The sequence below is a fragment of the Phyllobates terribilis genome, unplaced genomic scaffold (genome assembly GCF_046119375.1).
Source record: "Phyllobates terribilis strain yellow unplaced genomic scaffold, ASM4611937v1 Scaffold_1__5_contigs__length_1240528914, whole genome shotgun sequence".
Taxonomy (NCBI): Eukaryota; Metazoa; Chordata; class Amphibia; order Anura; family Dendrobatidae; genus Phyllobates; species Phyllobates terribilis.
Window position 1 is genome coordinate 212,513,976 of NW_027362761.1, and position 27,138 is coordinate 212,541,113.

General features: G+C 41.2%; 1 protein-coding gene across 2 annotated transcripts in view; it reads right to left on the reverse strand.

The window, feature by feature from the left end:
* Positions 1-27,138, reverse strand: part of FANCC (FA complementation group C) — a 269,767-nt gene that overhangs the window by 129,391 nt on the left and 113,238 nt on the right. For both annotated transcript variants that reach the window (XM_073670977.1, XM_073670976.1), the window contains exons 5-8: positions 26,224-26,334; positions 24,460-24,515; positions 20,433-20,597; positions 7,499-7,655 (exon numbers count right to left, since the gene is read on the reverse strand). In XM_073670977.1, the coding sequence (XP_073527078.1) occupies positions 7,499-7,655; positions 20,433-20,597; positions 24,460-24,515; positions 26,224-26,334 (489 nt within the window). The remainder of the gene's footprint in view (positions 1-7,498; positions 7,656-20,432; positions 20,598-24,459; positions 24,516-26,223; positions 26,335-27,138) is intronic.

Below are 27,138 nucleotides of genomic sequence, written 5' to 3' on the forward strand. Positions count from 1 at the left end.
GCACAGCGTCATCGGGTCTATTTAAGACCCGGTGACGCTAGGCTCGTCACAGTCTACCCCAGAAACAGGCAGAGTAGGGAGAGCTGCTGCTGCGCGAGGGAGAGTTTTGCTTGTTTATAGTTAGCAAAAGTATTCCACAGCATATCTATATATCCATGTGAACTAACAGTCCTTCTAAGGACTAATCCAGCTGCATATATTCAGTGGTGATAGCAGGAGATAGGCAGGCAGGCAGGATTTGTGGAAGACTGCAGTGCATACAGCACAAGAGGGTCCATTGCACATTCTGTCAGCTGCTGCTGCTACAGATATTTGTAGACATAGCCCCAGATATCAGGAACCAGGGCTAATTTTTTTTAATCTTAATCCTGGTAAATTGCTTAAAAAGCAAGGCAGGCAGGGTTTGTGGCAGACAGTGTATACAGCACAAGAGGCTCCATTGCACGTTCTGACTGATCCTGCTGTTACAGATATTTGTAGACATAGCTCCGGGTATCAGGAGCCAGGGCTAATTTTTTTTTATTTTATCTTAATCATGATTATTTGCTTACAAAGCAATCCAGAGTATCCCATTTTTTTGCTCCATTTGCGAATACAACCAGATCTTTTCCATATTACAGAGATAAAAATCCAGAAATTTGTAGTGAGCGTGGAAAATATTGGCCTCCATTTACATTTTGTGGCAGTGTCACTGAAGCTATTTACACAAGGTCACTGTGAAGAATAGTAACCTACAGGCCCGCTATTTAAAACTCTGGTTTTCCGTCACACGTATCACATATATCTGCGGTCCAAATTCAGCCATTTCTGGCCTCCATTTACATTTTGTTGCAGTGTGTCAGTGAATCTATTCACACGAGATCGCTGTGAAGAATAGTATTAGTAAACTACAAGCCAGCTATTTAACACCGTGGTTGTCAGTCAGACATATCACATATAACTGTGATTCAAATCCAGCCATTTGTATTGAACGTGGAAAATATTGTCCTCCATTTAAAAAGGGCAAGGCGCGTGGCAAGGGACGGGGAAGTGGACGTGATGGTGCACACAGAGGTCAAGGCCGAGTCCGTGGGCTAGCTGAAATAGTGCCACAACAAACACCCACATCTTGTCGCTCGACCTTCCTGTACCAATTACTAGGGGACCGCAGAACACCACTGTTGAACACAGAGCAGTGTCAAAAGTTTGTTGGTTGGATAGCACATAATGCTTCCAGTCACTTTGCCACCACCACTACCACCCTATCTTTCACACGGTGAAGTCTCAGTAGCCGTGAGTCTGGATCGCACATTCCTCACACTGTTCCTCCTTCCTCTCACCATGCAGAGTGCCCGGAGACAACTGATCCCACACTTGGACACTCAGAAGAGCCGTTCACTTTTCCATTTATAGATTCGGGCCTCTCGCCCGGCCAGCTTCAAGCGAATCAAGAGGAGAATGTGGGTAGTGATGCCCAAATATTTGAGCAGCCACGGTCACACAAAGGCAATGGTGGGAAAGTGCAATTACTGTCGCAAGAGGTGAATGATGATGAGACAATTACCAGAAAGTCAGGAGGAGGAACAGGGTGAGGAAGTGGATGACGAGGTGGTGGATGATATAGTAACTGTTATGATCTGCAACATGTACTAAGGAAAGATAGGAGAAAGCTATCCCTACGATGTAGCGGGATGCCTGTTCCTAGCGAACAGACCCGCCTAAGTCCTCGGCTAGTCTGAACGAAGACCTATAACATAAGGGCAGGGGTCCCTAAAAGAACTAAGGACTGGAACAAAAATGGGACACCTCCTAAACAGAGAAGTTGTTGCAGAACACAAAAAGACAAACTGACAAAAGGTACTAGAGGTCCCAGAAGGACCAAGCGAACTGTCAGAGATAGGCACCGAAGCACCAGGCTAGAGAAACAGTCAAACAACACGGAAGTCCAGCACAGTCAAAAGGGCGGAGCTGGAATATAAAGGCAGGTGGTCTCGTGACCGCAAAACACAAGATAGAACCCTCCTGTTTGTTTTTTCCAACAGTTACTGACCCAACCTGGCAGGGGGATATGCAGAGCGATGACACCAGCACACAGAGGAAGGGAGGGGTAGCATCACAACAGGCAGGAAGAAGCAGTGTGGAGGCCGCAGACACAAGGCGGGGAAGCGTTCCCAGTAACAGCAACACGAAGGAAGTTGCTAGTACAACTGTTAGGTCTTCCCGAGTCTGGTTGTTTTTTAAAGACTCTGCAGATAACCCCAAAAAGGCCATTTGCACTACCTGCCAGGCCAGCATCAGCAGTGGTAGAAAAATTAGCAGCCTGACCACCACCAGCATGATTAGTCACATGGCAGCAAAGCACCCGACTAAGTGGGCCGAACCCCAGGGTCCAGAAACATTGTCTGCGGGTGACACCACTGCTTCTTCCGCCATTGTGCGTGCACGCCAATCTTTTGTCCATGGCGCATGCCAAGATGCCTCACACCCTGCACCTGTCATTGCACACTCTCAACTAGCTCTATCAGCAGGTACGTCCACGTCCTTGTCCCAGAGCAGCGTTCAGTTGTCCCTACCCCAGTCCTTGGAACGCAAGTGCAAACACGCAGCCTACGCCCCACAGGATACACTATTAAATTCACAATTAGCAAACGCTTGCGCTCGAAATGTTGCCTTTTAGGCTCCTGGAGACGGAAGCTTTCCGCAACCTGATGGTGGCGGTCGTCCCTCAGTACTCAGTCCCCAGTCGATACTATTTCTCCCGGTGTGCCGTCCACGAATTACACAATCACGTGTCCCACAACATTAGCTGTGCCCTCAACAACGCAGTTACTGGGAAAGTCCACCTAACCACAGACACATGGACAAGTGCTTGTGGGCAGGGACGGTACATCTTGCTGACGGCACACTGGGTTAATATAGTGGAAGCTGGGACCCAGTCGGACTTTGAAACGGAACACGTCCTCCCGACGCCGAGGATTGCAGGCCCTGGGTCAATCAGGCTTGCCCCCATATTCTACAGCTCCTGTACCTCCTCCTCTTCAGCCTTCATCTCTGAAATTATCACATCAGTCACAAGCTGGAAGCACTGCAGCACTGCCTCAGCCAAGCAGCAACAGGCTGTGCTGAAGCTAATATGCTTAAGTGACAGACCGCACACTGCTGAAGAGTTGTGGACAGCTCTGAAAGAGCAGGCAGATCTGTGGCTGACACCGCTGAACGTACAGCCAGGAATGGTTGTATGTGACAATGGCTGGAACCTGGTGGCGGCTATGAAGTGAGGCGAGCTCACACAAATACCATGCCTGGCCCATGTGCTTAACCTCGTGGTTCAGCAGTTTCTCAAAACCTACCTGGATCTGCCAGATTTGCTTGATAAAGTACGCCGCGTGTGTGCCCATTTTAGAAAGTCAGCTACAGCTTCCGCAGCCCTTGCCGTGCTTAAGCAGCGTTTGCAGCTTCCAGCTCACCGACCGGTGTGCGATGTTCCCACGCGTTGGAACTCTACATTGCAGATGTTGGGAAGGATTTGTGACTACCAGCATCAACACGGCCGTCGGTATTTAGGTCAGACTCCACACATAAGACCTCAGGAGTGGACATGGATGTCGGACATATGTACCAACCTCCAAAACTTTGAGGACTCCACCAAGATTGTGAGTGGCGATGACGCCATAATTAGCATCACCATCCCTCTTCTCTGTCTTTTGAAACGCTCTCTGCTCACAATTAAAGAGGATGCATTGCAAATGGAGCACGATGAGATGGAGCAAGGAACCATACAGGGTGATTCCACATAGTCCAGCCTCATCTTATCCCAATGTGGATTGGGTGACAATGAGGAAGAGGAGGAGGAGGAAGAACAGGAGCTAGTTTCCTGCGCTATAGATGGCACTACCTGCACACCTGTCATACCGTCTGTTTAGCATGGATGGCCTGAGGACAGGGAGGAGGAGAGCATGGTCAGTCGTCCTCTTGGTGAGGACACAGAAGTCTTGCCTGTTAGCAGTCTGGCACGCATAGCTGAGTTTATGTTACGCTGCCTTTCCCGTGACCCTCGCGTTGTCCAAATTTTGGGTGACCGTCATTACTGGTTGGTGACGCTTCTAGACCCACGCTACAAGGAGAACTTTATATCTCTTATTCCCACAGCGGACAGGCCTAATGAAATGGGGCGGTACCAGAAGGCCCTTGTTGCGGAATTATTAAAAAAAAATTCATCTGAAAACGCCGGCGGCAGAGGTCACAGTTCGTTGGACAACAAAGGAGTACAGGCGAGAGAGACACAAATCCAATCCAGCAGAGGCAGGGGAACACTGTCAAAGTTCTGGGACAGTTTTATTAGACCCTCCCATCGCATTGGCCGTGATGCACAGGGTACTCTCACAAGGAGGGAAAAGTTTGGGAAGACGCTGAGGGAGTACCTTGCCGACCGTACCAACGTCATCCGTGATTTCTCTGTACCTTATAATTATTTGGTATCCAAGCTGGACACGTGGAATGAACTGGCTCTCTACGCCTTGGAGGTCCTGGCCGGCCCTGCCGCTAGCGTTTTGTCAGAACGGGTTTTTAGTGCCATTGGTGAAATTATAACTGATAGGCGCATCCGCCTGTCAACTGAAAATGCTGACAGGCTGACTCTTATAAAAATGAACAAGGGCTGGATTGGGCCAGATTTCTCAACACCACTGAATGACAGCACTGTAACAAACTCAAATCCAGTGTCTTTTTTTTGGGAGGTGTATTCCCATGCACCTCTTCACACCCAGACATGGGTATACACTTACTGATTTTGTCTATTTGCTCTTGTCCTCCTCTTCCTGCATCACCATATTATTCACCACAATATCTACCATATCACCTACGTCTCTTGCAAGGGGAATTGGAGTGCTTCCAAATTTTTGGCAGCCGTTGCAGTCACTGTATACGCGTATGGAAGACCCGCTCCTTTCTAATGGGAACATGTCATTACTGAGGCCCACCTCTATGTGTCTTTAAATTGTTATTGTTTTTCCCAAATTTTGGCAGCCGTTGTACTCACTGCAAACCCTATAGCTGTACAGCAGACCCGCTCCTTTCTAATGGGAACATGTCGCTACTGAGGCCCTCCTCTATGTGTCTTTATATTGTTATTGGGGTTTTTCCTAAATTTTAGCAGCTCTTACTGTCACTGCATGGGCATTACCACTATAGGAGACCCACTCCTTTATAATGGGAACATTTTTTTTTTTTTTACTGAGGCCCTCCTATGTCTCTTCAAAGGGGTATTGGAGTGCGTCCAAATTTTTGGCAGCCCTTGCAGTCACAGCATACGCAATAACAGTATAGGCGATCCACTCTTTAATAATGGGAACAACAAAGCATAGCCGGCTGATGGCCCTCTAACAATAGTGAGGGCCGACTGCTGGCCCTTTAAGAATAGTAAGGGCCTCCTGATGGCCCTATAAAAATAGTCTTTGTGACTTTCAGAGTCCCTCCTTCATAAATGAAACAGGATATGTCTGATCATGTCTCACACACCGCATGGCCAGATAAGGTAGTAAAATGTTATAATGACATTTACCGGTGAATGTATTTTTCACCGTTGAAAGCAATGCAAAAGTGCAAAAAACGCATCAAAAACACTAAGTGTGAACATAGCCCAAGGTATGGAGGAGCACTTTTGGTTATTTATTTTGCCTTATATACAAATCATTATCCTGGAAAGGATGTTCCTTAACATTTTTCCCAGGAAAATTAATTTTGGTTTTGTTCTTGCATATTTTATTTTGAATCCGTAAAAGTGGCATAATACTCTCACAACATAATTGTCAGAGATGCTTCCAGGGGTCTTCCCCATGCTATTCCCATGTAATTTGAGCACTGTTCCCATCGATTTGGGCAATTTTTAGGCCCTCTGCAGACCGCCGGGGAGGGCGCCAGAAAAATGCTCGAGTTTCCCATAGACTTACATTGGGCTCGTTGCTCGGACCGAACACTCGAGCATTCCAATTTGCTTGACTCAAATGACAATCAACGAGTACCCAAGCATTTTAGTGCTCGCTCATCACTAACGAGTTGCGTTCATACTCCGTATTGAATAAATCTAGATGTTTGAAAATATTCTTTCCATTTTTTTTTTTTATAACATGTTGATTCCATGACTTTTTCTCCTCGGTGCTGCAATTTCAGTGTTGAAGAGTGTATATATACACACACATAATATTTCTCTTCGACTGAACTCAGTTAAAACAGCACAGACTGGAATCCTATCCTCATTCTATACAGCAGGTCAGCTTAAGCCAGAGGAAACAAAAAAGGCACAGTGTCTGCTTAAAAATTTTATAACTTCCCAGAGATTCTAGAATTTCTATAGCTAATTTTGTTACATTCTCAAGGGACAGGAAACAAAATTAACAGCAAACCATATAAAATAGGAGTTACCAGACCATCACACTTTAATTACTCTCACAAACCAAAAATAATGCAGTGACTATCAGGTTTCCTCTCCAAGAAAGAACAGGGGTCACCCTGACAGCCCTTTTACACTATGCTCAGAGATACTGCTTCTGATAAATGACACACTTATGGTCTCTCGTATTGTGGCCATAAGTATAATCAGGGTACATGTATTTTGCCGTAGAACCACAATGCTTTAGAATTTAATCAGAAATGCATGACTCATGTTCCCACATAGTAATACTAATAACCTAACACCATATGGTTCATGTACAGGCCATTAATACAACACACTACTTTCTTGTTCACATTGGATCTCTGGATGAACAAAGGAGTTGAAATATGGGTTATGTTTTACAAACACAGCTGCAATGAGAAATTCCAGGGAGAGCAAGGCGACTGACTTTCTGCCACATATATTGTATACATTCTGCCCTTTGAAAGTGCATCAAACAGTAATGAGCCGCTAATGCTGCTTTATGTTTCTGAAGCAAGGAGTATAGCCATGTAAAAGTAGAATAAATGCTCTCATCAACCAGTTACCAAAATATAAGATCCTGAAATAGATTTTACTAAATATATGTTGGTTGTGTATTCCTGAAAAATATTATTTTAAACCCTTTCACCCTGCTCTAACATAATAAAACACAGTATATTTATCTTACCAATACCCTGCCAGTGATCGGCTAAAGTGGCGCGCCAGCTCTTTTCTGGACATGTGACCTCTGCAGCCAGTCACTGGCTGCAGTGGGGATGTGCTGTCCACTCCTGTGGCCAGTGATTGGCTAGATTGGTTGCATTCTCGTTTGGCAGTAGCATGTCGTATGGGCGACCGGGGAGTGGTGATAGAGGAGCTGAGGGTGGTCGGAAAGGTACTTTATTCTAATTTTTTATGGAGCATGTTCGGTGTTCTTTTTTTTTTAATGTTTTCAGGGGTGCTCTAATTAGCACTCAACTTTAATTACTGCTCACAGATTAAGGACAGAAAACTTTCATCATAAATATGTGATATATATGTAAAATCTGTAAAATCATTAGGGAAACCATTAGAAATTATGACGTGTTTTGAGACACGAGCACTTACCAAGTATGAATCTTTTATTATCTGTTCCATTTCTGTGAATGATTTGCTTTGGAGAGCGATTAATCTTTGAAATAGACCCAGCACTGCTTTTTCCAGGCTCGGCAAATGGCGAAGCCACAAGCTAAGTACTGCTGATTCACTTAGCGCAATCTTCTTCCTTCATTTGTAAGGAAAATACAAACCAATTTAAAAGTAATCATTTCTTATGAGAAGCAGCGCCACAAATGGAGAAAGACACTTCCTGTCAGAATACTTCAAGCTTCTTACTGTTCGTACACTCTGACATCAGAGACCCATCTCCTGGGATTCTGGATATTACATCTTTTCCTCATAGAGATATACGGTAGTCACAACGGGATTCCTAATATAATGCTTCTGTTACAGTAACAGTGTTAATAACTGTACCGTCAGTGGAATGCCCGCAGATCTTACAAGAACACATCTTATCTCCGCAGGCAGAAGAATGACATTTGTTCTATACCAACGATTGGGTCACTGGGTTATATCCAGCTTCTTCTCAATTATCTACTACCTGAATTACGTTCTATGTTGTGACGTGTATGGTGCATGACAGAGAATTCAAGCTTCTCATTGAAACTATAAGGAGTGCGTCTATCAATCTGGATCACGCTAAATTTGAAATTATTTTTTCTCATTACTGTTCATACGAAAGAATCTTCTAAAGAGAACCTGTCAGAATGATTCTGTAATGTACAGTAAAGACATGGCTGTAATGGTGCTGTAATACTGATTACATTGATTTTTCTGGTGAAGAAATCAGCTTTGTAGTTAATCACCATTTGAAGATTTCTGCTAATTAGATTTTGGTGCACAGGGGCCGGAGTGTGCACTGGGTCTTCTCCTCCGTGTTCGTGATTCCCCGACCCCTCGACTGCCTCCGGTCTGTGAAGGTCAGGGGTCATTGCTGAGATTTCAAACTGAGGCAGCAGGTTATTCACAAACTGGAGGCAGAAGGAGAAGACCCAGTGCACCGTCCGGCCCCTGTGCACCAAAATCTAATTAGCCGAAAGCTTCAAATGGTGATTAAAGAACCACCACAAAATATATACAGGTGCATCTCACAAAATTAGAATATCATCAAAAAGTTAATTTATTTCAGTTGTTCAATCCAAAAAGTGAAACTCATTATATAGGAGTCATTACAAACAGAGTGATCTATTTCAAGTGTTTATTTCTGTTAATGTTGATGATTATGGCTTACAGACAATGAAAACTCAAAATTCATTATCTCAGTAAATTAGAATAATTAACAAAAAACACCTGCAAAGGCTTCCTAAGCGTTTAGAAACGTCCCTTAGTCTGTTTCAGTAGGCTCCACAATCATGGGGAAGACTGCTGACTTGACAGATGTCCAGAAGGCAATCACTGACACACTCCACAAGGTCCCAGTGTTCCAATTTTCATTTGGAAATCAAGGTCCCAGAGTCTGGAGGAAGAGTGGAGAGGCACACAATCCAAGCTGCTTGAGGTCTAGTGTGAAGTTTCCACAATCAGTGATGGTCTGGGGAGCCATGTCATCTGCTGGTGTAGGTCCACTGTGTTTTATCAACACCAAAGTCAGCGCAGCCGTCTAAAAGGAAATTTTAGAGCACTTCATGCTTCCCTCTGCTGACAAGCATTTTGGAGATGGAAATTTCATTCTCCAGCAGGACTTGGCACCTGTTCACACTGCCAAAAGTACCAATACCTGGCTTAAAAACAACAGTATCACTGTGCTTGATTGGCTAGCAAACTCGCCTGACCTTAACCCCATAGTATGTGGTATTATTAATAGGAAGATGAGAGACACCAGACCCAACAATGCAGACGAGCTGAAGGCTGCTATCAAAGCAACCTGGGCTTCCATAACACCTCAGCAGTGCCCCAGGCTGATCGCCTCCATGCCACGCCGCATTGATGCAGTAATTGATGCAAAAGGAGCCCCGACCAAGCATTGAGTGTATTTACTGAACATACATTTCAGTAGGCCAACATTTCGGATTTTAAAAACATTTTTCAAGCTGTTGTTATAAAATATTCTAATTTACTGAGATAATGACTTTTGTGTTTTCATTGGCTGGAAGCCATAATCATCAACATTAACAGAAATAAACACTTGAAATAGATCACTCTGCTTGTAATGACTCTATACAATATATCAGTTTCACTTTTCGTATTGAAAAACTGAAATAAATTAACTTTTTGATGATATTCTAATTTTGTGAGATGCACCTGTAAATGTAATCAGTATTACAGCACCATTACAGCCATGTCTTTACTTTACATGACAAAATCATGCTGGAAGGTTTTCTTTAACAGCACCTAAGAGAGGGGGAAGCCTGAAAATCATGAATACATCGGACTCGTTTTGCACAGAGCTTGCCAGAAGCTGTTAGGATTAAAGTATGAGTTGAACAAATGACCTTGTAATCATAAAAGAGACACAATGTTCAAGACTGCTTGTCACCACTGCATGCTGCTCCCTAAGAGGGCGCTATTAAGCATTTGACAGGTTTCCCATAAATATAGGAGTTTTCTACTGCAAACTTTTCAGCTTTCAAATACACCTTGGAAAAGAATGAATAAAGTCATCTCATTATCATTAAAGGCTGAGGGGAGGGTTAATGACAGATAGAGACATTATCAGGCCTAGATAAAGCAGAATAGAAAAAGTCTATACACAGATAAAGCTTTGTATGTTCCCTTTTGTATTCCGAGCTCCCTTTCTTTAAAAGATAGGTTTAAGGCTAAAGCCCCCGTCTCACATAGTGAGATCGCTAGCGAGATTGCTGCTGTGTCACGGTTTTGATGACGCAACAGCGACCTCACCAGCGATGTCGCTATGTGTGACACTTTGCAACGATCAGGCCCCTGCTGTGAGGTCGCTGATCGCTGCAGAATGTCCTGGACCATTTTTTGGTCGTTGCCCTCCCGCTGGTCAGCACACATCGCTGTGTGTGACCAGTGGGACCAGCGATCAGGCTGGTAACCATGATAAACAGCAGGTTACTAGGGGCACACGCGCACCTAGTAACCCGCTGTTTATCATGGTTACCACTCTGCTACGGTGAGCGGGAGGTTACGCTCACCGTAGCAGACTGGTAACCATGATAAACAGCGGGTTACTAGGGGCACACGCGCACCTAGTAACCCGCTGTTTATCATGGTTACCACTCTGCTACGGTGAGTGGGAGGTTACGCTCACCGTAGCAGAGTGGTAACCATGATAAACAGCGGGTTACTAAGTGCGCTTGTGCCCCTAGTAATCCGCTGTTTATCATGGTTACCAAGAAGCAGGCTGGTAACCAGGAGCAGGACATCGTGGAAAGATTCTTTCCACGATGTCGCTGCTCCCCTGATCGCTGGTGAGCCTGCCTGTTTGACAGCTCACCAGCGATCACTTAGCGACACAGCAACGATCCCTGACAGGTCGTATCGTTGTCGGGATCGCTGTAGCGTCGCTAAGTGTGACGGGGCCTTAAGAAGCCCCAAATGCAAGCTGTTGTTCATCTGGCAGCTATCTCTCTCGACTCCTCCATGCACAGGAGTTCATCCTCTACAAAGCGCTCCTGTATTCTCTTTGAAAGAGTTGCGGTTAGGCCACGGCCCCACTGTCAGTATTTGGTCAGTATTGGGTCAGTATTTTTTCTCAGGAGTGGGGGCCAAAACCAGGTGAGGAACAATCAGAGAAAAGGTATAATATGAACAAGTCACCAATTCTGCATTTATCACCCACTCCTGGTTTTGGCTCCCACTCCAGAGAAAAAATACTGACCGAATACGATAGTTGGGCCATGTCCTTAGACTCCTATGGCGGATTATCTTGCTGAGAACAAAAGTATCAGCAGTCTGAAATCAGACATGTTATTTCCCCCAAGGTCATCTGTCGGGGCAGTGTTGGGGGGCCAATACAAATTAACCCTTTAAGGACCTTAGGTTTTTCCGTTTTAATTTTTTGCTCCCCTTATTCCCAGAGCCATAGCCTTTTTATTTTTAGGTCAATATGGCCATGTGAGGGCTTATTTTTTGCGGGACAAGTTGTACTTTTAAACGCCATCACTGGTTTTACCATATAGTTTACTGGAAAACAGGAAAAGAATTCCAATTGCGGTGAAATTGCAAAAAATATGCAAATCCATAGTTGTTTTTTTTTTTTTTTTTACCACTTTCACTGAATGCTAAAACTGACCTGCCATTATTATTCTCCAGGTCATTACGAGTTCGTAGACACCAAACATGTATAGGTTCTTTTTTATTTAAGTGGTGAAAAACATGTTTGCTACAAAAATAAAAAATGGCGCCATTTTCCCGAGACCCATAACGTCTCCATTTTTCGGCATCTGGGGACAGGTGAGGACTTATTTTTTGCGAGTCGAGATGACGTTTTTTTTTATACCATTTTGGGGCAGATGTGATATTTTGATCGCCCATTATTGCATTTTATTGCAATGTTGCGACGACCAAAAAAACGTAATTCTGGCATTTAGAATTTTTTTCTCGTTACGCCGTTTACCGATCGAATGAATTCTTTTCTTATATTGATAGATCGGGCGATTCTGAACGTGGCGATACCAAATGTGTGTATATGGGTTTTTTTTTTTATAATTTTATTTTGAATGGTGCAAAGGGGGGTGATTTAAACTTATTTTTTTATTTAATTTTTTTTTTTAACTTTTTTCTTACACTTTCTGCATGCTTCAATAATCTCCATAGGAGACTAGAAGCAGCAGTTGTCTGATTGCTTCTACTGCATACAGGCGGTGAGCAGATCGCCTGTATGCAGTAGAAATGCTCACTTACTATGAGTGCCAACCATTGGGTGGCGCTCATAGCAAGCGAGACATGCCAACCACAGGGGTCTGCTTCAGACCCTGGGCTGTCATGCCAACCCATCGATGACCCGCGATCATGTGAAGGGGTCACCGATGGGCGGGGCTAATGCCACGCTTCCAGCACAGCGCTGTTAAATGCCGCTGTCAGAGATTGACAGTGACATTTAACTGGTTAACAGCCGCAGGCGGATCGCAATTCCACCTGTGGCTGTTGCAGGCACATGTCAGCTGTAAGAATCAGCTGACATGTGCTCGGTTCAGTGCGGGCTCAGCGCCGGAGCCCGTGCTGAACCGGGGGTGATGGCCTGGGGCGTACTAATACGCCTCAGGTTATTAAGGGTTTAAACTGAGCCCGCTGATATTGTTAGTCTAATATGTATGGTGGGGCCTTAGTGCCTTCCCAACATGGCAATATTCCATTTAGGCGTTTACATTTTTTCCTCTCCTTCTTCCAAGAGCCATAACTTTTTTATTTTTCAATCGATATAGCCATATGAGGGCTTATTTTTTGAGGGATGAGTTGTACTTTTGAATAACACCATCCATTTTATCATATAATGTACTGGAAAACGGAAAAAAAATCCAGGTGCGACGAAATTGCAAAAAAAAAAGAGCAATTCTACAATTGTCTTATATTTGCAGCATTCATTATACAGTAAAAATTACCTGGAAACATGATTCTCCAGGTCAATATGATTACGGAGATACCAAACATGTATAGTTTTGTTTTGTTTTTTATTTAAGTGGTGAAAAAATTCAGAAATTTGTAGGAAAAAAAAAAAAGTTTCCTTGTGTTGCCATTTTCCAAGACCATTTACGTTTTCCAGATATGATGCTTTGCAATTTTTTGAGATGTTGATGTCGCCAGAAAATGAAATTATAGGTTAATGTTATATTTTGATAGACTTTTAGGGACGTAACCACATGTGTATTTTTATATTTACCTTCATTTCTTTATTTTTAATTGAAGATAGTGATTTGAACGTTGATAATTTTTTTTCATATTTAAATTTTTTTAAATACTTAATATTTTATTATTTTTTTAAAAACATTATTTTTCACTGTATTCCTCTTAGGGGACTTGAACCTGCGATAATCCGATCGCTTGTGCTATATACAGCAATATTAAAGTATTGCTGTATAACCTAAGAAATCACAGTCTCCTATGAACATCAGACAGAAGCTGGCGTTCACAGAAGTACCGCCATGACAGGCACGGGGGTCTTCAGCAGACCCCCGGGTTGTTATGGCAACCCATTGGCACCCCACAATCTCATTACTGGGGCGCCGATGAGTGCATAAAATGCTGCGCTCCCCCCTGCCAACGCGTTTTAAATGCTTTTGACAGAGATTGACAGCAGCATTTAACAGGTTAAAAGCTGCGGCCCGAGCTAAGCCCTCCAAGTCAGGGAGCCGGCATGACCTATCTGTACATTATATGTTGGTAAGGTATTAAAGAGTAGGCGTCATTTTAATTTTTTACACATAAATCAATAACACATGTGAAAAATAAACTTTGTAATATATATCTTTTTAGAGAAATGGCTTCTTTCTTCACAAGGACTAATCATTTATTCTCAGAATTCTCAATTCCCAGGTAAAAGTTGTACTGAATTAAAGGCGTATTCACATCTCTAAGATCCTATCCCAATATGTAGTAGGGGTAATAATAATAATATTAGCAGATAGCTCCAATTAGAAATGTAGTATAGTTTTTCTGATTCACTAGATCTCTTTTCCTTATGTGCAGGCATTGCAGGACCTTAGATATTCATGGTTACGACCACTAGCAACTAGCTGTCACTATATCAGTGGTCGTAACCATGGATACCTAAGGTCCTGCAAAGGTATACTACATTACTAATTTTACTACCTATTTGCTAATATTGTTATTATTACACCTACTACATATTGAGACAGGATCTTGGTGATGGGAACACCCCTTTAAGACAAAGTTTTACAATACCGAGAGAGGAGGTGACAGTTGGTGCTGATAAGATTCTATGTAGAGGGGAAGGGCTAAAGGCAGAGCTCCTCCTTCTCCTCTCCTTCCCGTATACATAGAGTCTTATCAGTAATAACTGTCACTTCCTATCTCAGTAATAGGAAAATCTGTCTTAATTGAATACAGAGGTTACCTGGGAATTGAGAATTTTGAGAATGACTGATCATTCCTGGAGGAGAAAGAAGCAGATTTCTCTGATATTTTACAAAGTTGTTTTTTTTACATTTACTATTGATTTATGAAATAAAAATTTGAACAATGGTTATGCTTTAAGTTCACAGATCAAGAATGCAAATCATACATATTTTACTGAAGGGTCTATAGCAGAAATCTGAGGCTACATTCATATTAGCTGGGATCCACATGAGGATTTCTCCTATTTAAGGGAGATAATCGATTATTTTCTCGGATGTCACACAGAAAAGCTCTGGACATGCTCAATATTGTCACACGCAGTGGCATGGAGGAAAATCGGCACTGTTAACGTGTGCTGCACGTGAAAGGGGTTGTGGAAGCCCCATTCACATGCACTGGAATCTTAAAAGAAATTCCCCAGTCTTTTTTCCAAAAGAACATTAGCCAAGATACAAAAATAAAAAAAAAAAAGAGGTTAAAAAATAGTCAGCATCTAGGACAAGTTTCCTAAATGTGAAACCAGGGAGGACAGACAGAAGAGGACCACTGTGCAAAAACAATACATGGGCCATGCAATAGATCATCATAATGCATAATTCCTCCTGCGCTGGCAGTGGATGTGGCCCCCTTACCTGCACAGGTTGCACCAATGGTTTGTCTGCCCGTGTGAAACCCTAAAGATCTTTTGCTTAATTTTTAAGAGAAAGGCACATTACTAGCTCCGTCAGCATATCCCACTATGAAACAGTGATACCTAAATTCTGTGTAACTCGAAGTAATTCCACTTTGTAATTTATGTTTTTTTATATTCTATTGTCTCTAGAGGATTATTAATGCGCTAAGGCTGGAGTCAATCACTCATCCTAGAATGGTTTTCCAACCTCTAAAAATTGATGGCTTATTGCTAGGATAAGCCATTAATATAAAATTGTGGGGGTGTGACTATCGGCACCACCAGCGATCATATTTTTTTTTAGGTGCTATTAAGATATTGCAGGGATGTCGCATTGAAACAAATTCTAAAATGCTGCAATATCCTGAACAAAGGCTAAAAACAATCAGGCCGAGGCAAGAACGAACCAGACTGCAGCCTTTTCTAATAGCTGATCAATGAGGGAGCTGACCGTCAGACTCACACCTACCTAATGTTTATGGCTTACCCTAAGGGCTTGTGCAGACGACCAGACCAATAATACGACAAAACATCGGATCGCGCCTGGAACAATGGTCGTCCATGGGGCTGTGCACATGTCCAATTTTTCCCTTGGACAGAGTCAGTCCGGGGGGAAAAAAAAAATTTGCTGCATGCACAAGTTTGATCCAATATTCGGATGGCACTCAACCATGCAAGTCAACGAGTGCATGGAAACCAATGGACTGCACTCGGATGACATCTGAGTGTAGTCCAATTTCCACGGACTGACAGAATGGAGAAGATGGAGATATTTTTTTCTCTGTCTTCTGCTCATCCAAAACAATAAGATCACACTATGATCACAGTGTGGTTTGCATAATCGACCAGAGTCTCTCGAATGAGAGCATATACGCTCACGTGACCCTAGTCTAAGGATGGATAACCCATTTACCATATTCTTTCTATTCAGTGTATATATCCTCATATATATGTCTCCTTCTCTTCATGTGACCTCATATTTTCCTCATTAGCTTTGTACAAGCTATGCATCACATCCGCTTGCCATGTATGCAATTATATTTTCGGCTATTATAAAAAATACAACACAATATTTTACCCATTCCCATCACCCCACCATTCCCTAACTGTTTTGTTTCTTCTCTACCTCTTTTCTCATTGTATATGTTATCTTTGGCAAATGCAGCTTTGCCTTGCCTACCCTACATTTTCTTTTTGAAATATATTCATTAAATAAAGTTTGGAAAAAAAGCCCCATTTGTATTTATCTGCGTAGGGGAACGTTGCATCTGAGCTCACGAATAATAATGAAACAAGAAAATAATAATAAAAAAAAAGGTCTGAACTTTTGGCATATGATATCCTAGTAGAAACCTATGAAAACTTTAGGATATGCGTTTGTGTACTTGTCAGTAAACTAATATATAGCTCAGTAAATGTTAAATGTGATGTGAATAGCATTTTACTACAAATCAGAGTGACAGTGAAATGACCAATTTTAGCCGTGGCCACTAGATGGCAATAGTGTTACACACAAAATATCACATGCTGAATAACTGACTGAATTAAACGCTCTCTCCAATGCTTTCGCCCCACCTACAGAAAGCATATACACAAACAACAATTCTACGGGTTCCTTTGTTTTCAAGACTTTGTTACTTAAGCTACATACTGTAGCTACATGTAGGTAAAAAAGCCTTATATAACCAGTAGCTGACGAAAACAGAAAAAACTGCTTGTAGAATACAAGCTTCCAAGCCCCTGAAAGGGCTGAGAATAGGTGGTCGATCAGTGAGGGCTCCGTCATTCTTGATCATTCCCTTTTCCTCTGAAGAGAAGTCTGTTACATCATATGGCAAAAGAAGAATGATCTGTGGCTGTCATTTCACGTGGTTGTTCAACAGTAAAATACATTTTTTAGGCATTGATTTATTAAAAAAAATAATAAAAGGAGGCATACTCACTTTCTGGCCCACCTGCAGATCCAGCACAGGCCGTTCTGGAGGTCTCCGCTGGCTTCGGAAGCGGGGACTGCCCCCTGTAATTGGCTGCAGTGGTCACCTGACTAGAAGAGCGCGTCATTGGAAGTTTCTTCGATGGTGCGCTCTTGTACGTCGTAAGTACAATTATTAGGAAAGAGTATTTTGACCATATCATTATTTTTATGTAGATTTTCCAACTCTGCGCTGTATGACCTTGAATGCTTATAGGATGGAGCAGATCTGGTGATGTGTATTTGTGTAATGAGGCAGGGTGCGGCCTAAGAATACGACACCCTTTATCAAGGTGTGCAGAATTATTAGGCCGCTTGTTTTACTCAGGAAAAATGGGACAAGAGAGATTTAACTGACTAAAAAGTCCAAAATTGTTAAAAGTCTTAGAGAAGGATGTAGCACTCGTGAAATGACTAAGATATTGGGAGGTGATCACAGAACCATCAGAAGTTTTGTTGCAAATAATTCATCAGGGTCGTAAAAACATGTTGAGGAAAAAAGATGCACATTAACTGCTAAAGATTTGAGAAGAATCAAACGTGAAGTGACCAGGAATCCATTATCCTCCAGTGCTGCCATATTCTAGAACTACAACCTCCCTGGAGTCCAGAGGTACAAGGTGTTCACTGCTCAGAGACATGGTCAAGGTAAGGAAGACTGAAACCCGACCACCACTGAACAAGACATAGACGGAGAAACGTCAAGACTGGGCCAAGAAATATCTGAAGACAGGTTTTACAAAGGTTATATGGACTGATGAGATGAGAGCGACTCTTGACGGACCGGATGGATGGGCCAGTGGCTGGATCAGTAATGGGCACAGAGGCCAGCAAGGTGGAGGAGAGGTACTGCTATGGTCTGATAATATTAATGATAAGTTGGATCTAGTTGGACCTTTTCGGGGTGCAGATGGACTCAAAATCAACTCTCAAACCTACTGTCTGTTTTTAGAAGACAGTTTCTTCAACCAGTGATAGAGGAAAAAGTCTTCATCTTTCAAGAAAACCATGATTTTTATGCTGGACAATGTTCCATCGCATGCATTAAAGTACTCCATTGAAGTGTCTCCAAGAAACTGACAGACTCCATGGATGGAAGGCTTATGACTAGTGTTGAGCGAGTATGTTCTATTAACCCTTTCGCCGAGTATGCTTGGGCCGAGCTCCGAGTATTTATAGCTGCTCGGTGTTATGTTTGAATCGCTCCCGTGTGCATGATTTGCAACTGTTTAACAGCTTTAATACAAGTGAGGAAGGTCTATTTCTTATACATATCCTCCCATGTAATAAAGCTGTAAATACTCGGGGCTTGGCCTGAGCATACTCGGACAGAACATACTCGCTCAACACTACTTATGACTGTTACTGAATGGAAGGGTGACTATACTGGTCACTGAGATTCTTTTTCAAATATCAGAAATGTATTTTTGTACATTTTGTTTGGTCATTATTCTCAATTTAAAAGATGAAAAAAAAACAGATGAAAATATATTTTTTTTCCATTTAGTTCCAGAATAATTCTGCACACATACAATAGATATTCTCCTTAAATATTCAGGTTATTAACCTTCTGGATTGACCAAAAAATCATCAAAAATACAAAATTTCCTAATAATTGTGCACACAGTGTAGTTACCTAACCACTACAGGCTGCAGCAGAGCTGGGACTTCAAAATGGGGCAGACAACACTTCTGGAGCACCAGCAGAAGTTTTGGAACGGCCAGAGTTGGATTTGCAGGGGTACCAGAAGGGGAGTATGTATCAGTTTATTATTTTTATTCAATACATACCTTAAAAATAAATATTTGACCATCGGACAACCCCTTTAAGCACATGGTTAAGAGATGTGATTCAGGCACTATGCCATAGAGGCTGAAGGAGAATCCAGGGTTAAGATAGATGGAAATTTCAAGATGGTTTGGGGTGAGCTGGACCGCAGAGTGAAGGCAAAAGGGCCAACAAGTGCTAAGCATCTCTGGGAACTCCTTCAAGATTCTTGGAAGACCATTTCCGGTGACTACCTCTTGAAGCTCATAAAGAGAATGCCAAGAGTGTGCACAGCAAAAGGTGGCTACTTTGAAGAACCTAGAATATAAGACATATTTTCGGTTGTTTCACACTTTTTTGTTAAGTATATAATTCCACGTGTGTTAATTCATAGTTTTGATGCCTTCAGTGTGAATGTACAATTTTCATAGTCTTGAAAATACAGAAATATCTTTAAATGAGAAGGTGTGTCCAAACTTTTGGTCTGTACTGTACTTTTATTACCTGGCCTGCTCCTGTAAGCTCATCACTCTGAGTCATTTATCCTTCTGTTGTGATTCTGGCTCCGCTACTTCCAGGCCTGGAAAGCAGAATCGGACAAACTGAGTAGCACAACTCATTGGTTGGGGTGGGGCTACCTCTGTTAGTGACAGGAGTCTGAGCACGCAAGCTCAGATCAGACTTCACTCTCCTCCTCTGCCTGGATCCTGCTGATGCTTTGAAGTGCTGTCCCTTCAACTGACAAGCGCTGCAATGTGCTGCTTGCTATCAAAAAGTATATCACAGGGTTTCTCAGCTGAAGGGATGGCACTTCAAAGCATTGGCAGAGTTAGTCTGCACCACACATGACCGAGCTCAGAGCAGGCTTCACTCTTCTCTCTGCTTGGATCCTGCCGAGGCTTTGAAGTGCTACCCTTTCAGCTAACAAGCTCTGTGATTTGCTTTCTAATAACAAGCAGCACATCGCAGCACTTCTCAGCTGAAGGGACGGTGCTCCAAAACATTGACAGGATCAGGAGGAGAGTGAAATCTTATCTGAGCATGCGTGCCCAGACTCCGGTCACTCACAGAGGTAGCCCACGCCAATAACGTGCTACTCAGTTCGTCCGATTCTGGTTTCCAGGACAGAAGTGACAAGAGCCAGAATCACAACAGAAGGATAGATGACCCACATAGAGATGATCTTACAAGAGCAGGGCATGTAAGAGTAGTATATTAAAAAAAAATTGTTAAAAAGAGATAGGACATATGAAAGGGGGTGAAATTAATAGTGGAAAACTAGGAGGCCTACAAAATAAGCCGCCTGAGGGACAACCCCTTTAGATCCATGGTTATGCAGGAGGTTTGAAGCTCTGTATAAAAAAAATTAGCACTGAAGATATTTTATAATATTTCATTTAAATACAACAAAAATGGAGTTGGTCAATCACTTTAAGTGCTTTTAAAAATGTGGTGTGTGTACTAGTTATATAAACACTTGAAAAAGCAAAAAAAAAGTAACATAAAAGGGCAAAAGAGGTTTTAAAACAGGAAATCCATGCCTACATACCTTTGAACTGCATCACTTACAGCACATAAGAAATGACTGTCAAGAACTTCATATGGCTGGGGTCCATGGTAGCATAGTAAAGCTTCCAGCAATGGGGCTACTTCAGACAAGGTAAGAATAGGAATACATCCAATGCATATTGAGCGTACTCGCTCAGCCAAGATTCTATTGAAAAAGGCATGAAAAATAAAAATAGGGATTTATGATAAAGTAACCATTTCTAGTCTTCTAAAATCAATATAATTATAGTATCCATACATATAAGAAAATGGGCTAGACAATACCAGGATCAGGAAGATATTAAGACTGGCGTTTCCTATGCCAGTTCTAATCTAAAGTGCACTGGAACAAGATGTGTCAAATTTAGTGAAAGGTGCACGCACCTCTAAATAAATATGGCACATCCTTGTCCTTCAAGAAGACAGAAAGAAAAATCTACACCATCTAAACTTATTGGGCAGAGAGACTCCATAGTCCTTTTGTCTAAGCACTGTCCAATTTTTTTTTTATATATATTATGCCCTGATATGTAAAACCAGAGGGTGTACTTAGCTTTTCTCATGACTGTATATGGAGACTCATGACTGAAAAACTGGCTTAAGGACCACACGAAAGTCCTTAAGGACATGGCGATCTTTCGTTTTTGCGCTTTCGTTTTCTCCTCGACTTATTCCAAGAGCCATAAACTTTTTTATTTTTCTGTCAGCATAGCTGTGTGGGGGCTTGATTTTTGCAGGACGAGTTAAACTTTTGAATGACACCATCTATTTTATCATGTGATGTACTGGAAAGCGAAATAATAAATAAGCGCAATTCTGTAATTTTTTTTTTAATTACAGTGTTCATTTTACGGTAAAAATGACCTGGCAACTTGATTCTCCAAGTCAGTACAATTATGCGGATACCAAATATGAATAGTTTTTGTCTTATTTAAATGGTGAAAAAAAACCTTCAGAAATTTGTAAAAAATAAATAAATAATAATAAAATAATAATAATTTACTTATTCTGTAAATTATACTCAGAGCCGTAACATTTTCAATCCTCCGAGTATGGAGCTATTCGAGGACTTGTTTTTTGCACCCCGAGCCAATGTTTTGCAGCAGTCAAAAAAACAACAACACGCAATTCTGAGGTTTTGATTTTTTACTTTTTATTTTACTGATCAGATTAATTTATTTCATATTTTGAGAGATTGTACTTTGCCAAACACCAAATATGCACATTTTTTATTTCTTAATTTTTAATAGGGGAAAAGGGTGTGACTTGAACTTCTACTTTATTTTTTTTTATTTTCTTCATATACAGTACAGAACAAAAGTTTGGACACACCTTCTCATTTAAAGATTTTTCTGTATTTTCATGACTACGAAAATTGTACATTCACACTGAAGGCATCAAAAGACTACCTCTTGAAGCTCATCAAGAGAATGCCAAGAGTGTGCAAAGCAGTCATCAAAGCAAAAGGTGGCTACTTTGAAGAACCTAGAATATAAGATATATTTACAGTTGTTTCACACTTTTTTTGTTAAGTATATAATTCCACATGTGTTAATTCATAGTTTTGATGCCTTCAGTGTGAATGTACAATTTTCATAGTCATGAAAATACAGAAAAATCTTTAAATGAGATGGTGTGTCCAAACTTTTGGTCTGTACTGTATATTTTTCAAAAAAAATTTTTTTTTTTTTCTTTACTTTTCACTGTATTTGTTGGTCCCCTTAGGGGACTTGAACCCGAGATCGTCTGAACACTTGTATTATATACAGCAAAATCATAGCATTGATGTATATAGTAAAAATTACAGTCTCCTATGAAAGCCAGCTACATTGTGGCTCTCACAGGAGAACAGTCATGAGAGGCACAAGGGTCTTCATGGTAACCCACCCGCGATCATGGGCACACAAATGGGCACATAGAACATCGCGCCCTCCTGACAGTGAATGTCAATGCCGCTGTCACAGATTGAATGAGCGGCTGTTAGAGGCAGATGATGGCTGATTTTATCAGCCATCATCTACCGACAAAGATGCAGGTTCGGCTTGTGAGTCGTATCAGCGACAGGGAGACGGGATATGATGTACCCTGTACATTATATGTCATTAAGGGTTTAAACTATATAACACTCTGTAGCAATGCATTCGAGCAATAATATGTATTTGACTTTAAGGTCACTGATGACTTTCTAGTATCACTCATCTCCTGAGCAATTTTAAAAGAGTATTCTCAAGTTATTAAATTGCTTTAATTAGTTTGCATGAAAATGACTTGCTTTTTCTATCTGCTGTCATTCATATTTCATATTACTTAATATACAGCAGGTTTAATGGAGCTTGGTCACTAGTGCCTGCCCAGGCCCTTGCAGAGAGTTCACAGTTCACAGTAGTTACATTCCATCAGAGGAAGTAATATTTAGCACCAAATTATAGTTTCCATTTTTATCCTCAACTACGGCACAGATATGAACAGAGCCTTACATTTCATTGATACTGAATAGGTAAATTTGTTGTGAAGTTTGTTGCAAAAGTAATTAAAACGTGTGTATATACAGCATTTACACTGATCCATAGCGTTAAAACCTTATATTGTCAACCCAATATTGACACAACCCCTGTCAGGTGACAAAGCAGGACAGGGACTCAACAATGAAAGACGCCTTGACGCTGGCTGTTGGGCACATATATATTGGCCAATCTATGTGCTAAGTGCTTTCCTTTACTATAATTTTTCATATTAATATTAAAGAAATTTTTTTTGAAATATTTCATGCGTACATTTTGTAGCGCTTTCTTATTTTTCCATTGCAGTAATGCAGTTTTAATGTCTTAGAGCAATGAATAGGAGGCAACTTTGACCCTTTTTTATAGTTTGAATTCTTTTAGTTGGCTCCTGTTCACATTATTTAGGATGTGCTGGCCATTTTCACTATTTGTTTACACCCCAACACAACCCCAACCCCAAGTCTAATAGCAAAGAAGGAAAAAAAATATTTTAGAATTTTTATCTAACCAAGGGGGTGACAAAAGGAGATTTGATTTACTATTTTTTTTGCTTTTGATCACTGTAATAGCATCTATCACAGTGATCAAAAGGAACCAATAGGAAAAATTCCCTACTGTTGCCGGGTACCGGCCGGCAGATCTCAGTGGGCGCACTGCACATGCGCTCGTCTTTTTTTTTTTCCAGGAAGAGGACGGAGGGCCGGGGTACGGAGGTACGGATCAGGAGTTCCAAGCGACAGCGGATGTAGTGGGGGAGCTCGGAGGGCTTCATTTCTCTCTCCTCTGATATGTATATCATGTCAAAGGAGAGAGAAATCATTGTAACCCCAGGCACAGTTTTTATCCCGTGATCGCTGTTATTCACTGAATAACGGCGATCACATGATCGGGGACCGGAAAAACAGCTCTGAGCATGTTCTCCAGGGTCTCAGCTACCCCCAGTTTTACAACAGCAATGAGGTAATAAGGCCCCTTAATGGCCGCCTTTTTAATCAGTATCGACGGTTGTTAAGGGGTTAATACTATCTATATCCTAACAACAAAAGAGGCACAAATTAAGGGAGTATATAGGCTCCTATATACCAGTTCTAAAGAAAGTAAAGAATTGGTAGGGGGCCAAACTATAAGACCTTAGAGATCTAGCATTCACCACCTATCCAGTATGCCTCAGGCCGGAATACAGCTTTAATGTTATCAATGATCTCGTATATATTGTACACGGATGTTAGGGTTTTAAAAATTCCATAAAAAAAATTAATAAATGAGTGGTAAAAATGAAAAACTGGACTGGTTCAAATGCCCCAAATTATTCTGGATCTACGGTGACAGATATTGTGCATATATTTAGTATGAACCGGGAGTTTTTCTGTTTCTCTTCTGCAGAATTTTCCACAAATCCACAGAAAATCTTCAAATGAATTTCCTACGAATTTGACATAGGTTTTATAATTTGCACTGCAAAGGGTGAAATCATTTTTAAATTTGGTTCAAATCTTTACAATTATGATTATTAAAGGCAAAACATACGGAATTTTGTTATCTTGATGACTTCGTCTAAGCTGCTTAATTATTGATGAAATGACCTATCAAGAGAGAACAAAAAATATATAGTTAAAGCAAATAGTGAGTTTCTTTGTACATTTTTAACCGAACGCTATATATATATCTAATGTATAATAAGTGCAAACTAGGTAAGTAAAAATTGTATTGTTTTAGAGAATGCATACTCTGAGAAGCCGGCTGGGAATAATGCATCTCGGATGACTCAATATCACAAAACCTGAGCTTAGAAACGGCAGCCAGTAGACCAGAGTCTTAATATCCAAACTATATCACTTTATTAAACATATATAGAAACATTTAAAATAACACAGTGCTGCTAAGAGAGGAAACACCGTCCACATCAAAGTAGTCCCTACCCTGTATTGCTAAACTGCTCTGGTGTATCTGGTGGCTGGGATGACTGGATTCTCCCTACCCCACTCCCCTACACCGACAAGTCAGTCCCTATCGGTGTGTACGGAGAGTTCTGTCAGTCTAGGGGAGCGGAACGTAGAGAAGCAGCCAGCTACTCAAAGTATGTCTTCTCTAAAATGCTGCAAAGTTTCAGAGTAAAACATACCCGACTGTAATTGTGCAGTCAGTGTCTGATTGACCCATGGTTTATTAAATTCGGGCAAAATATGATTATTATGATGACCATATATAGTGTTCATTTGCCTTAGTCTTTTAGGGTGGGAATGGTGTCAAGGGTAATGCCAAACGGTGTGGCCATGAAATGGACATAAAAAAAAAAATGAGGTTGACTTTTGCGTAAACAATCAGTTTCATTCCAAGAAGCAAATCAGGGTTGTTATCCCTGGCGTTACACATTGATTAAACAGACCTATTAATATTGGGTCATGCAGTCCAAAAAGGCGTTGCCATGCATGTTTGTTTATGCAATTATGCATAAAGTCCCCCCCAAAAAAACACATAGCCAATTGCATTAAGGTTTAGTTCTTTATAGTTGACATCAAAAGCACATTTTGGCCTTAAAGAGGTTGGCCTTAACGACTGATCGGCGGGGGTGCCGGGTGTTGGACCCCAGCCGATCAGACATTGATGACCTATCCAAGGATAGGCCATCAATTAGTGTTGAGCGAGCTTTTGCCGAGTATGCTCGGGCCGAGCTCCGAGTATTTACAGCTGCTCGGTGATAAGGTTAAATCGCTCCCGTGTGCATGATTTGCGACTGTTTGACAGCTTTATTACATGTGAGGAATTATTTCTTACACGTTCCTCACATGTAATAAAGCTGTCAAACAGTCACAAATCATGCACACGGGAGCGATTCAACAATATCAACGAGCAGCTATAAATACTCGGAGCTCGGCCCGAGCATACTCGGACAGAACATACTCGCTCAACCCTACCATCAATGTAAAAGTAGCGGACCTCTTTAACCTTATGGCACTGATCAAAGTTTGACAAGAGGAAACGATTTGGGTAAGGCCCCAATGTACAACTGTACAGCAGTCATCCATTCACAGCACACATGTAGCAACTGCTTCCTAAGGGTGCAGACGGCCGTATAACACAGATGACGATCGCATCACAATGCTTGGACTGGTCGTCGGCTCTCCTGACCTGAGCGTGACAGCATATATTTCTATGCAGCGGTCATGTTTTATTCATGAAATAAACCAGTCTTTGATAGTATGCAATGGAGATAATCATGGTTTGTCTGCATTACGAATAAGGTGCAAACACAGCATAAAACAGGTTAGACACAATGTTACATACACTTACGTTTTCCAAAAGCTTATCATAGTAGTCAGTAGCTGTACAGCCAAGTTCGGCAAAAATATTACCGTCTTCCTCTCCTTTTCCAGATGAAGAAAGGAGATGACAAAACAGGCTCTGTGGGTACATAGACCATTATTTACAAAGGGTTAATGTTATTTTTTGTTATAAATTCTGTAGATAACAATTGTAACTAAAACCTATAATGGTCTCTCTTGAATGTTGAGTGTTTTTATTTCAGTCTGTTGGACCCATGTTTGGTCTGTGTGTGAGCTTTACAATACTTGTTGCATCTGTTTTTCAGGTATAAATAAAAAATCTTTGCGTTTATCAGCCATTAAACAATAAAATACAGACCGCAATGGATGATATCCGTGTGCATCTTTTTTTTCATGAGGTCATTGACTTGATCCACAACACGGATTAAAGTAGGATAAGTCTCCATTAATTTTTATTTTTTTTTTACAGGCAAATGAGGACGAAAAAAAAAAAAAGTACATGTAAAAAGGCACATTCTTTGTAATGGGTCCATGATCTATCTGCAAAAATAACAGATCGCAAAAATATTAAAAAAAAATTATATGTGAAAGTGGCCTAGTAATGGTATTAAACAAATCCCAAAAAGTGTAAAAAAAAAATGGAGAATCAGAACATAAAAACACAAAAAGGGAGAATGTTAGACACAGAATAAACTCTTCCAGTCTGTCCCATCCAAAACCAGGTCATAATAGGTTAGCTCAAAAATCATGTACAATTATTATGGTAATAAATAAATATATAAATATTATATTACATATATATATATACACATATATATATATATATATATATATATATATATATATTACATACACACACAGTACAGACCAAAAGTTTGGACACCCCTTCTCATTTAAAGATTTTTCTGTATTTTCATGACTA